The sequence below is a fragment of the Heterocephalus glaber genome, unplaced genomic scaffold (genome assembly GCF_053883595.1).
Source record: "Heterocephalus glaber isolate CG9 unplaced genomic scaffold, H.glaber_assembly_v1.0 deba00001623, whole genome shotgun sequence".
Classification (NCBI taxonomy): domain Eukaryota; kingdom Metazoa; phylum Chordata; class Mammalia; order Rodentia; family Bathyergidae; genus Heterocephalus; species Heterocephalus glaber.
This window is the reverse complement of record NW_028258390.1, coordinates 2,929-18,330: the sequence shown is the minus strand read 5'-3', so window position 1 is coordinate 18,330 and position 15,402 is coordinate 2,929. Positions and strand designations below refer to the sequence as shown.

Genomic DNA, 15,402 nt, shown 5'->3' with positions numbered 1-15,402 from the left:
GTATTAAAATAAGAAACCATGTTTTTAAAGGAAAAAATAGATATGTATTGTGCCCTGAATGAATTATCCTAGCAGTCTCTCTAGAGACTGGAAGATATATTTTACCAGCATATCAAATTGCTACTCATCTATGCTTACTGATAGAAGAAACTGTTGTCTGAATTTCCTGTGTAACTAAAAAGATAAAAACATTTTGTTCATATTCATTTTTTGCAAAAATCTTACTCAATATATTTCATGGAGGACAGGAGAGTTACACCCATACTCCAGCTGGGTAGCAAGGATGAAAGAAAGACAGCAGAAGAACATTATAGTGCCCAGGTGGAAAAAGAGCTCATGTACAACTGCTACTTCTCAAATACTCTTCATTTCTTTATGATGAAAACATTCGTGATGCTTTGTTCTCAAGTTTTAAATTGTACGGCGATTATGGTTAGCTGCAGTTTCCCCACTGTGCTCTAACACATCACACAACTTCTTGCTCCTATCTAACTGCACCTTACAATCCTCTGATTAACCTTCCCCTTCACTCGCTCATGCCAACTGTTATACATTGTATGCTACTTTTATTTTTATTTATTTATTTTTTTGGTACCAGGGATTGAACTCCATCCTTGCGCTAGCAAGGCAGGCAGTGGAACCACTGAGCTAAATCCCCAGCTGCTATGTGCTACTTTTAGTAAACACGATGGTGGTCAATTATCAGATTTCATGTTTTTGGTGGTACTGCGGATTGAGCCCAAGGCCTTTGCACTGAGCTGCATCTTCAGCCCTTTTTTAATTTAGAGATAGGGTCTCCCTAAGTCACTAAGTTACCCAGGTTGGGTTCATACTAGTGATCCTCCTGCCTCAGCTTCCCAGAGTACTAGGGTTACAGGTATGTGCCACTAAACCTGGCTATTATGAGACTTATTATGTATGCAACATTAACTATTACACAAGTAGCCATTAATAAAAATATATAGCCAAACAAAAAGTGTTCTTTATCCTTAACTCAAAGAAAATGCTTGATTCATTTACCATTTACCAAAAATTTTTATGAGTCATTTCTTTTTTTTTCCTTCATTAATTACCATACTTTGGGCATTATCTTTTTCTTTTGAAATCTCCATGAATCCCAGTCTACCTCATCCTCTCACTCATTCATTCATGAAGCAAACATTTGCTGAGGACAGGCTCACAGGTAGCCTGGAATGGAAATATTAGAAGTCGCAAATCAAGACCTTAATGTAAACAGCAGCTTTCTGGAGGAGAGCTGACGATGCTTAAAATATCTGTTTTAAAGAGTGAAGAAGCACCCATACCTTGGGATACAACAGAACTGAAATAAAAGGTTATACTGAATCCAGCTCTCCAACATCATTTTACCCAGAAAGGAAATGGAATAAGGGAGAAAAAAGCCCTATGTGACCCATGCTGGTGCCACAAATAAAAACTGCCATCTATTAATACCTGAAAAAAGTGACTAGATGGGATTTCTGTGTTTTGCCCAAGCTTGAAGGGAATTTCTGTCTCTGTCAGCTGCCCACCCCGCTCTATTTTTGTGCCTACCCTTTTCCCGTTCCAGTAATCTGCTAACTTGGAAACCAGATAATCCAACTTAGAATGATGAGACAGAAAATAAAGAGCCTAAAAAAGAGAGAGCCTACACCATGCCATGGAATCAGCAAGGCAGCTAATCATTCCTACACTAAAGACAGAGAAGGAAAACGGGCAGAGGATGTAGCTCAGTGGCGCTATACCTGCCTGCCTCACAAGCGCAAGGTCCTGAATTTGATCCCCGGTACCAGAAAAAAAAAAAAGACAGAGATGGAAGGTCAGACAGACACTAAGATGCCTCCTTCATGGTGATACCACTAAGGAACTGACTTTCTTGGGGCTTGGTGTTTTTGATCGATGGTCTCATAAAATACAGGATATTAATTGTTTATGATGTAAAGCCAAGTCTCAAAGCTAAAAATAAACATGTTCCCTACAAATTGATCACAAAGAAAGCAAAGCAGGAAAATCACGACCATTCAGATTAATAAAAACAAAAGTCTTAAACAAGTAAACAGAAACAAATGGGCCCGGGGCTTAGAAGAAATTATCTGCCCTCTGGAAAACGGTATACAAAAGTTCAATTCCCCAACAGGTTTGGGTAAAAGGTTTATTAACAGTGACATGACAATGAAATGTCCTACACCCAGAACACATGACCCAAATATAGATGAAGATAAAAATAAAAGAGAAAGACATTCCTCCATGGAGCAAATAATCAGTATCAACAAGAGGGATTTCTTTCAATGACATTCTTTAGAATGATGGAACAGCTGAGGTGGCAGTGTAGCCTGTAATCTCAGCACTCAGGAGGCTGAGACAGGAAGACCAGGACAGCCTCAGCTACACTATGAGTTCAAGGCCTGAACTGCATACCAAGATCCTGCCTCAAACAAACAAACAAATTAGAATGATGGAATGCAGAAAAGGTTTTGAGAGACTAATCTCACCTACCTGTTTCAATTTGAGACCTTATGTTTGACAAGCTGGGTTTCGCTGCTGATTTCTATCACTCTCTGTGTTTCATAAACCAACTATTATGAATATTCTGGAAAATTTAATAGAAAATGAACACTTAATACAAAGTTTAGTGTTTTCTAAGGATAAACATTTGCATTTCTGTTCCTCTAATGTATTTTGTCCCTGGACTATGCAAATGTAACTAATGTGGGAGGGGGAAAGAGAAAGTAAATGTCAAGAGGGCTCCAAGTGGAGTGTTACAGTTAACTACCGAGTGCCCCACTTCGGATACAACTACAGTAAGCATGCCCACCCACCTCAAAGGAGAGCAGCGTCAGAGACAAGGCCTTGCTGCTTCCAGTCTTACCCTCGTGGGGACAAATGCTAAGCAAACCTCAATGTTTACTACGCTTTCCTCCCAATCACCTGAGACAGAATCATCACAGCAAACAAGTCCCAAGGAGCGCAGTGTGGTGAAAGCATGCAAAGTCACAATCTGCTCAGAGCAAAGCAACTGTCTTTCTCACAGTTCCAGAAACTTAGGACCCAAATCAAAACCATCCCAGTTATTAAGAATGCTGTTTATTTCACAGAACTCTTTTAAGACTCCCGTTAAAGTCAAAACACATGATAAAGAAAACCTCTCATACTCCTTCCTCAAGAGGATTTTGCCTATCTAATTACAAAGCACTTAAAGCCAAACTCTTCACCACAATATCATGCTGCCCTAGGTGTTTTCGAAGGTATTTTCTTCCATGTGCATCAAGTATTATGTGGGCAGCTAATAAGCCATTCAAAATTAAGAGAATCCTTTTGATAAAGCAAGGCAGGCTACACTTAATACTTAGCCCTTAAAAGGGAAATGTGGGGCCAGGGATTTAGCTCAGTGGTTCCTCTGCCTGCCTTACAAGTACAAGGTCCCGAGTTCGATCCCCGGTACCAAAAAAAAAAAGGGGGGGGGAAATGTGGAGACAGAATAAAACCTTCCCAAGAAAGATTCTCAAATTTTAACAATCAACTGCCTTTTCCCCCTCCTTCCCCCTTTCCCTTCCCCTCCCCCTCCTCCTCCTCCTGGTGGAGAAAGTGGAAAAGACACCTGCTTCAGACAGTGCACTCACCCTGAGTGGAGACAGCAAGTCTAAGCGTTCCCAGGGCAGAACCGTGGATACTTAGCACACTCACTACCAAGAAACCGGACTTCTTATTTTTAACAGTTTGGTCAGTGTGTTGAATATACCATTTCCTTTCCAATTTTCTACTAACTGAAACACACAAAAGCATCCATGAGCTCCTGACCAACAAAAGATACCCAGAACTACCACATTCCAAAAGCCAAGAAAGGTGATGTTTTAATGAACCTGTACAGCTTTGTCAGGGAGTAAATTTATAACTTCTACTATGCTTTTCAAAATAAGGATATTAGCCTCTTGATGCCCATTACTTTCATACTACCCTTTCAAGAGGAGTTAGAAGTCACAGAATTGGAACATCCTAACCTGCTTTATCCGAGATGATTCTTGATGATTAAAGCCAATACTTTTTCCACCTTTATCAGCAAAGACCACAAGTCTACCTTCTATGCTACTATACTTCAAGTTCAAACATCCCCTTTTAAATGTTCCATCTAGTCTGCATTTCAAAAGATACTCCCATAAGGCCATAACTTATTCAACTCTCTCTCAAAAAAGAAAACAAAACAAAAAAGGAATGAATCCAAAGCCAGCAGACAGATCAGGGAATCCCATTTCTGCCATTTAATTTTATCTATGAGTCCTCAGGCAAAATGCTTCATTTATCTGATCTTCAGTTTCAAATAGATCTCAAGGTGACAAAAATAATTTACAGAGAGCTGTAGTGAAAATTAGAAGGTGTTTGTTTTGTTTTTTGGGTACCGGGGATTGATGATTGAACTCAAGACCTTGCATTTGCAAGGCAGGCGGTGGAACCACTGAGCTAAATCCCAGGCCCTGAAAATTGGAAGGTGTATACAGCACCTAGCCCATGGCCTGGTATATACAGGCTTTCAATAAGAGGCTGCTCTCAGTATACTATTCGAGATTTATTCTGTTCAGAGATGGCAGTTATATATTCCCTTTGAGATTAAGAGGATTTCATGATTCCTTTGATTGGAACTCTATGGGTTGAAAAACATAATTAAGCCAGGCATTCTCAGAAAGTACATTTACATTAATATTAATTAATGCAAACAGCTGCTTGAGAAAGCCAGCCTGATAAACCTGCATCTTGGTCAGGTGTGAAATCCTATTGTTCTCAAGTTATGAGTCATTTAAGTTAATGACTTATTCTCCTAGATATGATTAGCTACCAAAGAACTCCAATCATACACAAAGAAATGGCATTCAAGAAATATTATCTCCAACCATCACACACAGAAATTAAACATTTAATAAAACAAAGAGTAAAGGTCCTTAGTATAAGAGCAACAATCTAAAAAATGCTAAGTTACACATACTAAGATGCAATTTGGAGCAGGTAGGAGACAGGAAGGGTCTCTTAATAATCTTTAGGTTAGCCACTACCCACTCCTTCCCTAGGACCCTGACACCTAACCAAGTAGGCACCTCACCTCTGGGTTTCTTTACCAGTTTCGTGTCCAGGGCCTGCTTATTTCTCTACCTGGAATATGGAACTGAAAACTGAGGGTACAGAAGGACTGACTCCCACATTCTGGGCAACCAGCATGTCTATGACCTGAATTTCCTTATTACAGTAACTTCTTGGTTGTCTTAGCATACATTTTTTTTCTGTTGAATATTCTGGTAATTAGCTAAGTTTAGTTACCTAATTTCCAAACCATTATAAAACAATTCTGATGGTCAGCTTTTCCAGTAGGTCTTGTGATCACTGTTACAGAATTTTCTCTCATATAGCTCTACAATACTGAGCCAGGAAAGAAAAAAATATATTAGTACAATTCAGGACTGAAAAGACAATAAAGACTGACACTAATATAGTAATATGATTTAATGTAAATCTGAGATTTAGAACCAGCATAGTAAAGAGAATAGACTGGGTTGGGAGGCTGAGACAGGAGGATTGCTGCAAGTTTGAGGCCTGCCTGGGCTACATAGTGAGTTCAAGGCCAGCCTGAACTACATAGTGAGACCCTGTCTGAAAAAGCCAATTCAAAAAAATAAATAAAGCAAACAGACTAGGAAGATCTTCTCACTTCAATGAACTACCTGAACAAGTTTCTTAAGCTCTGTAAGCCTCCGTTTCTATGTCTCTAAACTAAACATGCTTGCAAAATAAACCTTCCAGCTCTAAAATGTATTTATTTTTCTGAAGATTCAGAAGGCTGTCTGGAATATTACAATTACAGAGTCTTCTCTGCAAATATCAATTATCAGTACAGTGATGAGATAGTTAATAAACAGTTCTAAGCCCAACAAGCAAATGCTTACTCTAGGGAAACAAATTAACAATTACTTGCCTTATGAAACCTTCAGAAATTATAAAAAATACTTCTCTCTCAAAAAAAAAACCTACAATAAACACAAATTTTTCAATAGACCATTACCTGCACAAGAAGATGCCCTGCAAAAGTTTCTAACTCAAGCCAGGTATGGTGGCACATGCCTATAATAATCCCAGCACTCAGGAGACTGAGGCAGGAGGATTACTGTGAGTTTAAGGCCAGCCTGGGCTACATGACTTGAAAGCCATCCTGAACTACATAGTGATAACCTGTGTCTCAAAGAAAAAAAAAAACAAAAAACACAAAAAAATCAAACAAACAAAGTTTCCAACTATTATTTAAATATATAGAACTAAGAGGCCAGGTACTTGGATATATTAACAGAAAATAATTTAAAAAGGAACAAGTACCAGAGTTTAAAGGGAAGTTGGCACTTCTGAATTTCTGCTCAAAGAAGAAATGAATGCATAATCTACATTCGTAATGACTATTTACACCTTATATAGTTTTTTTTAAAAAAAGGCTGGCATGAGATTTGTTTAAAACAGCAAAGAGTTAGCCTAACAGGATGGCAAACCAACTTGTAAGGTAAAACAGTGTTAGTGAATAGCATGCAATGTTTTTATTCTTGCATAACAGCATTTCGATGCATCTATTAAAATATACATATATAACCAGGTGCATTACCCAAATGTTCAGTTACGAGGGACACTAACAGTTGTCTGTCCATAGCAATTTCATTTCTATTTTTTACACAAATCATCGCTTGCAAGCATTGATGTTAAAAACAGAAAAACAGTCTAGTACACAGTGGCTATAAATGCCAAATCAATTTTCAGCAGATAATAAAGTTCATGTTTTACAATCAGCAATGCACTGTTTTACTACCCAAAAATGTAAGCTAATAATATATAGCTCTACTAAATGGAAAATGCAGATATGCTGTTAAAAAATGGGCTGACTGTGAGAGGGATGGATCATTTCTGCAGGGACCTTCTTAAAGCTATGTGTAAGTGTTTTGAAAATATCACATGATGTGGCCATGTGTTAAAAATTATAGCCAGTTAAGTTCTCTGCTAAGAAAAATATGTGGGCAATTTATGAAATGCACTCCAGGATGGAGATGTCTTAAGTAAAACCAGATTTTGAAAACAAACCCCCTCCTTTTTTTTCTTTTGGAAACTTGAACTTAAAAAAAAAAGTTCCAGGCACATCTGGAGAGCAGGACCATTGAAAAAGGGTGGTCTGACCTAATACTAGCCATCTTCTGAAAGAACAGCACTATTTCTGGGCTACAGGGACTGTGCTCACTTGTTGTCCTTTTAAGGAAACAGTCCTGAAACCATTTGTAGGTCAACATATGTTCTTTGATAATATTATACCAAGATTGATAGAAATAGAAATGTTTCAGAAAGCTGGGAGTCACCTCCTCCTGAAACAATATAATGCCTGAAGTCCCCCAGCCTACTACTCATAAGAAAACATTTCCTTCTCTTAAACACAAGGATATAGTTGTTACAGAAGTGACAGGCAGCGAAATGATATTTCCTTACAGTGAATTAAATAATTTTAAAATAGTTTAATCTATTTCTTCACAGCACGCATAACCTCCTTTGCTATCAACAGCTTTAAAAAGGGTATTTTACCAAGATAATTCTAGGAAACCTCAAACTAAGACTTTTTCTTCATTTATCCACCCAAAAGATTGGTATGTCTAAATGAGCATGGTTTCTGTACATCTGTTTCTAGGGGTTTCCAATTTTATAGGAAAGGCCCTAGATCTGAGAATTGTTCCATCAAGTCTAAGACAATCAAGAACAAATTCTGACACTTGAACTAAAATAAAGTGATATATAAAAAAGTAGTAAAATAAAAACAAAAGATATCAAATTATACAAGTTTATTCTTCTCCATCTAATGTCTTGAAGTATTAAAAACTTCCATTAATATCAGTATATATATATTAAAAATATATTAAGAGGTGGTACATCTGATCATAGAGTTTAAAAAGTACAGATGGGTGTCAAAAATAGCCAAGTGTCAGATCTGCTCAAGTATCCCCATCCTGGCACATGCTCATAGTCACAGCTGTTGATATAGTCTCTGTATCCAAGTACAAGGTTTCCTAACACAGTTGATGAGAGAGAGAAAAACAGTGCTCACACTTCAGCTACTGCTGTAGAACCAATCAGATATTAAGGACTGAACACTAAAACAAAGTTACAATGACTCTAAAGCCTTAAATACACTTGAAAGCATTTTAAATAAGATGCTTTGAAACTTACTTTAAAATCATGTAATTAGTAAGGAGTAGAAAGGGTCTTAACTAATCTGTTTCACCTATTATCATCCACAAGTAGCTTTGGTTTACTGTGTGTGGTTTACTAAAATAACACATTCTTCAAGATGCTGATAGATAATTTAACGCATTAAAAGCATAAAGACAATGAACATTTGAACTATGATATTAAAATCACATAAAACTGTGCTCCAATATTCCAGGGAAATAAAAAACATAAAACTTTGACACCAATTCTATATTATATACCCAGTACACATTACCTCATTACTTGCATGGTGCATATAAACCAAGATGAGAGCTTAAACAGTTAAAATGACCTCTCAAAGACCTCAGTCATTGTCTTTTTTGTAAACTGATTTCCTCCACAGCTCAGCTACATACAATCCTATCCTACTGAATAAAAAGTGCAATTCTATCACAAATGCATCTTTTCTGCACCTTTATCAATAAGGATGAACTACAAGACACATCCTAAGGGGAAAACATTCTTCCAACAACTGTCAATACCTACACACAACTGTGGTTGCAGAAAACTGGCAGATAATGTTTCAAAACACCATCTGTGAGGTGTACAAACTTTGTGGCCAAGCACAGCCTCTCCTGCCTGTCCTACCCAAATGATCTCCACAAACAGGCAGCTGGAAATCTCTATGTGCCCTTTTTTATCTGGAGATGGGCTGCTCTCATTCAGCGAAGTGCAGCCCGTTCTTGAGAACAGCAAAAACAAGCCTTTCCCCCTCCAGCTCCTCCATAAGCAGAGCCTTCGCTGGCAAGGATCACAGAAACACTCTAAGTTCCAAAAATAATATTTTTCAGAGGAAATTGTTATACACTAAATTTCCAGGACCACAACAGCTTTACAAATTCAGCAGACATTTTTTTTTAATTTCAAATTAACAGATTTAGATTCTTTCCCTGATGACATGGAAGGACTATGATTTAGGGCAAGAATGCAATTCCTCTAGTTCCGGTGCTTCCTTCACTTTTTGTGACAGAAACAGCTTTTTAAAGAGTCCTTATCCCAGGATTTCGCCATAATCTGAAAACTCTCCATACATGAAATGTCCAGGATACAAGGTAAAGATGACAATCCCGAAATCCAGAACAGAAACAATACTTCTCACTGGGACTAACATCCATCAAGTAAATTGCCTGGAAAACATTCGCGGCTGTACTCCCCCTAAAACACACCTCTGCAACTGTAAAAGCCAGAGCTCCACACCCAGCACCCCTGTATCCTAGATCTTGATGGTTCTCTTTATGTCACCTTTCAATCACACCTCTGTCACCCCCAGCCTCTCCTGCTTTCATCAAATACAGCAGCTGCCCAGCAGCCGGTATTATCTGTGCATAATAAAAAGCTTCCTTCAGCGCAAAAACACAGGGAAGCGGCTGGGCTCACTCACCAGGCATCCTAGGGTCCAGCGTACCCGCGAGAGCGGCTCTGTCCTAGCAGCCCGCGCGTCGCGGGCTCATATCTCCTGTTCTGGTATGCGCAGGGCGGCTGGAAACGAGAGCAGAGCAGGCAGAGTGGAGCAGAGCAGGCAGAGGGGAGCGGAGCGGAGCAGAGGAGAGGAGGCCGTCAGAGGGGCTGGGGCGGCATGGCCCGAGGCGGGATGCTGGGCGCGTGCGCCTGCCAGACAAAGACAGATGGAGAGCTGACACTCGGGATTGCACTTGGAGCAGAAATGTGGAGGATGACAGGCGCACATGTGGCCTTGAACCCAGCCCTGTCTATTCAGGCAGAACAATGACAGGGATGTGTGTGCGAAGTATCACAACCCCTGCTTCCCCTCACCCGGCCTCTCCCACTCTCTCAGCAAGTTCCAGGACACCAAAAAGCAGAAAGTGAAATGAGGAAAGATAAGCTAAATGCTGAATAATTCATTTACCACCACCCCTATCCCCAGAAAAGTTAACCCTTATCTTGCCAAAGGATGGAAATGCAGACCTGGCCCCCACCACTCCTCACAGCGAAAGGCTTCATCTTTCTATTTGAACAGACATAACTAAGAACAACGTTTTAAAAACAAACATAGCCACCAACCTCAAAGCTTGTTTATTGAACTAGATATCCCGAACAGTCTACAAGCATTTCAGGAGACGCTGCAGATTATGTCAGTTTATCATCCTGAACAAAGTATCAGAACCATTCCTTTTGTCTGCCTCTCAGTAGTATGTGTAAAATAGAACACTTTTTAGAAGCAGAATCCAACCACTTTTATTTTACTAGAGTGCTTTTAACCCCCTGGGATCCTCCCGTTGATATGCTCCAAACATTTTCAGCTTACTCTCCTCTACCTTGCATAGAGATCTATGGGAGATAAAAACAAAATCTTCATTGTAAAGCCTTTTCAATAGCTGAACAATCATGCCCTCCTGATTTCTGATTTTTTGCACACCCTTAAATGTTTATCCTGCCCATGAATAACACACACCCAGCCAGGTTCAATGGACTCTTCCCTATTAAGCTTTAATGGACACCATGATATATAAAACTACGAGCCTTTGTTATGGTGCTTTATCTAAAGCTGGCTATTTTCTTCTCAGCAGTCCCTCTTTAGTCCTTTGAAAAACATCCTTGCCTCATAGGAGAAACATACGCCTGCTTGCCTGTCTTGCTTGCCTTTTTCTAAACACACAAAAATGCCAGGCAGAAGGAAAATGCTGTTCTCTTCTAAAATTCTTCCTCAGTGTAACACTTGCAAATCTTTCCTGGGTCTGTGTTTGTTTGTTTTAACAACAGGGCACATGACCAGGTAGATCTCTCGGGCTTTACCTTCCTGGTACATATTCAATGAACTATGAACACAGAAGCAATTCTACTCAGGATTCTGACTAGGCTGCAAGCTCCACGAACATGACAGATGGGAGCATCACCTTTAACTCTTGCTGTCCTGCAGTCATCGACATGTCCTTTGCTTATTCTACACTTTCCATATGCTCTTAGCTCTCGCTGGATTGATTTTTCCCCTACTTGCTGCCTTTAAGAAATTCTCAAAACTCATCTGGAACAGAGGCAATGATTCTGACTTCTACCTACTCACTCATCCTACTCCTCTCCCCAGGAAAGTGCTTCACAGCACATGCACGTACATCCCACACGCTCTGCACAGACCAAAAATATTTCAGCTTTGATAAATAAGCGTCAATCAATAAGAACTTCTACAGTCCCTCAACACTGCACCCAAGGAGCACTGCTTCAGCTGGTGAACCCCTCAAAAATCCATCACTGTCAGAGCCAACTTGTAAAAAGACTACAATTCGTAATGATTACTCTGTTCTGTCACTAATAGTATACTGCACCCTATTTATGAGGCCAATCTTTTTGTTCATCTTAGTTAGATGTCACTTGTAATGAGGTTCTGTGTAATGGATTTCAGTTCAGTTAAGCACCAAGCTCAAACATTTTTATGACGGAAGCTTTATAGTGGGCATGAGTGTGATAATCAATTAAGTCCTGCTATAAGGGCCTTTATGGAACCCAACACCTTAAATCCATGGATTTTCATTTTTAAAGAGTCTATTTTTTAAAAAGCCACTCCATGCTACAGACCACTGATTTTTGTTTAATACTCTACCTATGTTAGAAAGGAAACATTTTCACAGTAGGAAACCCAAACTTTCATCAATATGCACGGTGAATCACTTCTGAAATAGAAAATCATATGACAAAAATGCAATACACTTTACGAAAACTGGATGATATCTGGTTTTAAAACTGGGTCTTAATATCGGTACACTGCAAATCCCCAAACCACAGCTCAGAAAATTGAACTTCCATATGCTGTGTGATTATGTATCTTTTCTATGTGTAAAAAGGCTTTTTAAGCTGTTATCTGACTACAGTAATTGCCACTTTAAATTGATCCACGTCAACAAAACCTGGATCCCTGGAGATTCTCACCTAGAAGTCTGATTGCAGAAAGCGCCTAACTGAATGTGTGTGCATCTGAGACTAGTTCAGCATTTCTTCAAGGGACTAGTTCCCTCCTCTCATTCTTTAATCCACAGAGGCAAGCAAAGTGGCAACTCTACTTGGCATTTCTCCCTGCACTGGGAAACCTGGATACACAATTCTGTAGTTACTTAAATAACTTTCCCTTTAATAAAAAAAAAAAAAAAGCACAAGAAGCCAAGGTCTCTAACATCCAAACTGTATAATAAAAATAGACAATCAATAACATGATGAATGCATTTTTGTAGGTGAATGGGGGAAAAAATACACTTTGCGAAAGTTTTCCCCAGTACAAAAACACTGTCCAGCTTCACCATCCAAACATTCTTTATAAAATTAAAATATAGCCAAAACAATAACAAAGAATACATTAATGTATCACCACTGAAACATTTTATAGAATGGATATATATTCAAGACAATAACAAATAATGACAATAACGAATAAATGACTAAGTACTTCCTAACATGAGCCATGTCAGCTAATGCACATCTTTTAATTAAGAGCACAGACCATTTTTAAGACCATTTTTTAAAAAAAGAGTTATCTAAATCATCATTCTCCAAATCAGGAAATGTAGCAGACAACAAAATGAGAGGCTCCTATAAAAACAAATCCATAAACAGGTTTCTGACAATGACTTCTGGTCATTCGTTAGAAAGGTATTACTGTACTGTATCACTCCAAGGTATTTCTCACTTCCAAAACAGAACAGCTCCGCAGCACCAAGTTTTCCTTTGTTCAAACCTGACTTAGCAAAAGGGACTAGCCATCCACTGACATTGTCTGAGTTAATGAAAGATCTCCATCCTCCTGAAGGGGGAATTTGAGTGAAAGCTTTTCCACAGGTCCTCTCTACTTCTCCCTCTGCTCCTAGCAGGCTGTTGTGATACATTGTGATTGCACACAGTGGGTATTAAGTGAGTTAATTCAAAGGAGCTGAAACCTCATTGATCCTAATTGAAAGCAATACTCCCAACCAAATACTTTCCTACCCCATCTGCTCTGGCCTGCCACCAGCTATTCAATACAAGAGAATTAATAGTTTCAGATATTCTAACAGACCCAATAAAGGCACTCATTTAAGCAGGGCTGCATTAACAAAGTGAAAAAGCAAGGGCAAAATGGGTTCAAATGGAGCATTTTACTCTAGTTGGCTTTAACAAAGCTGAATAAGGCTTATTCTGACTTTTTATGTGCAAGACTTGATAAACTGAATGAGAAGGCACTCAATGACCAGCCAACGAGTGTTGATGAATGGTCATTAAGACCCCCTGCTCTTAGGGAGACTCTTCCACAAAGTGGCACACCAGCTTGCAAGGGCAGACTCACTAATGTCCAGATTTCTCTGCTTGCTTGTTCCACTTTCACTTTCAGACCACTGGCCACCAAATGAGGCTGACATATTGGAAAATAATGTTTTATGGGCGAGTGGTAAAAAATAAAATGGAGGCATTAGCTCTGCTTTCAAATTCAAATCTGCTAGTTTTGTCAGACCCCAAAGGTTTTGATTTTCCACCCAGCTGGAAGCTATTAGTGTTTTCTAAAGGCATCCCACTGACAGGGCAAACCTACCTAATGTGTGAGCTGTTGGGCTAAGGGAGATGGACCTCTCTGGATGATTTCCTAACTTCTCATCACTTTGACAGTCAATTAAATGGATACAACACCTAATAAAAATGTACATTAATCTGTTTCTGCTACTAAAAGACATCTGAAACTACATTAAATAAAGGCTGTAATAGATTGTCTCCTGACAAAGATAAATCCAATTATACTTTGTCTGCAAGAAAAACAAATGGTTTATGTTTTAGGCTACAAGAAATAGCCAACCACAAAGAAATGAATAGGGTAGAGGAAAAAAGGAATGAAGTTAAAAAGTTCATTGAAGCATTCCATCAAGGTAAGAGGTTATCTGTTATTTTAACTGCTTTCTATAAATGTCTGTTGCAAACAACTAGATACATTCATGCTATTTCCCTCAAATATTTCCTTTGGGAAAAATGATTGGCAAGCATTTGCACCTCCTCAACTTTCAGCCAGGCCCACAGACAGCAAGTACAAGAACTCTGCTTAAGTGACAAAAGAACAGGAGACCTGATTGCCACCTTAAGAATCTGAAGGGTGTATAAACATCATGGGGTCAAAGGTTATTTAGGGCTTTCCAGGACGGCCTAAGTGCTAGCAATAAGATGAAATGGAATGAAAGGAAACAGGCTGGACAGAGGAAGCCCGCCTTAGTAGGGGATTATACAGACATTACAGGGGCAGAAAGGCCTCACTGCTTGGCTCACTTGCGACTGGAGTGACAGTGCCCCCTCCAACACAGTGGCCCATGGAGAAGCTGCCGGGGCAGTCACTTGCCCTGATCTACCAGGGCAAGTGGCAGGCAGAGAGGGAGAAGTCACACACCCTACCTACCCTTCACTTAGGACTCCGTGTTAAAACGTGGACTTGGGTCACTTCCATTTTTGAATCTCCACCAGTTAAAGTGAGTTAACGGGCTCTAAAACTGTAATTTGAAAATTCCAACCTTGAAATGTTTCAAAAAATAATGATTTCCTAAACTGGTAAACAAGTCTCTGACTTTTTTCATCCTCAATGTCTATAGATGGCTATGGAACAAAATGGTACTTGTATCATCCTGATGGGCTTTCAAGCAATATACGATTTTCAGCTCTAGTGGAAATTTAATTTTTCTCTACATATGAATAAAAAGACATGAATTCAAATATTAAGTATGTATATTGCATGTATATGTATTTGTGCAGAGTGAAATCTGTTTAAGATAAAATATCACTTGCTGGAAAAAATAAGTTCTACATTCCTAATTACTATGCATTGTTTCTGACAAAGCCTTTAAAATATTACAATATATTGTGGTTTTGGGGGGTCATCAGGCCCTTTGATGATTGAATGTCATTACCTAAATGCAAACTTGAAACCTACTAATACAGTTAAATGTAGATTCCTCCATAGGCACTAACAAGGGGTTAAAATTTTTTAAAAGTAAATGCTCCTTTATTAAACCGCAAGGCTGAACACTAGCTACATTAACTCTCATCTCTTCAAATGAAAGCATTTTCCCATAAAAACAATCAGTCTTAAAAGTACACACTTGTATGTAAATCTGTAAATGAGTTACCATTTATAGTTCCTTCATTTTTTGTATAACCAGAAAAGTCATTCAGATAACATAGAAG

At 38.9% G+C, this 15,402-nt stretch overlaps 1 protein-coding gene across 9 annotated transcripts in view; it reads right to left on the bottom strand.

Annotated features, from left to right (window-relative positions):
• Nucleotides 1-14,866, bottom strand: part of LOC147822412 (protein CBFA2T1-like) — an 87,705-nt gene extending 72,839 nt beyond the window's left edge. For 4 of the 9 annotated variants that reach the window (XM_087196845.1, XM_087196846.1, XM_087196847.1 and 1 more), the window contains exon 1: nt 9,647-14,866. In XM_087196845.1, coding sequence (XP_087052971.1) covers nt 9,647-9,653 — 7 coding nt within the window. In that variant the 5' untranslated portion in view covers nt 9,654-14,866. The remainder of the gene's footprint in view (nt 1-9,646) is intronic. The other 5 variants (XM_087196853.1, XM_087196849.1, XM_087196851.1 and 2 more) reach the window with 3 other exon arrangements.
• Nucleotides 14,867-15,402: the final 536 nt, after the last annotated feature.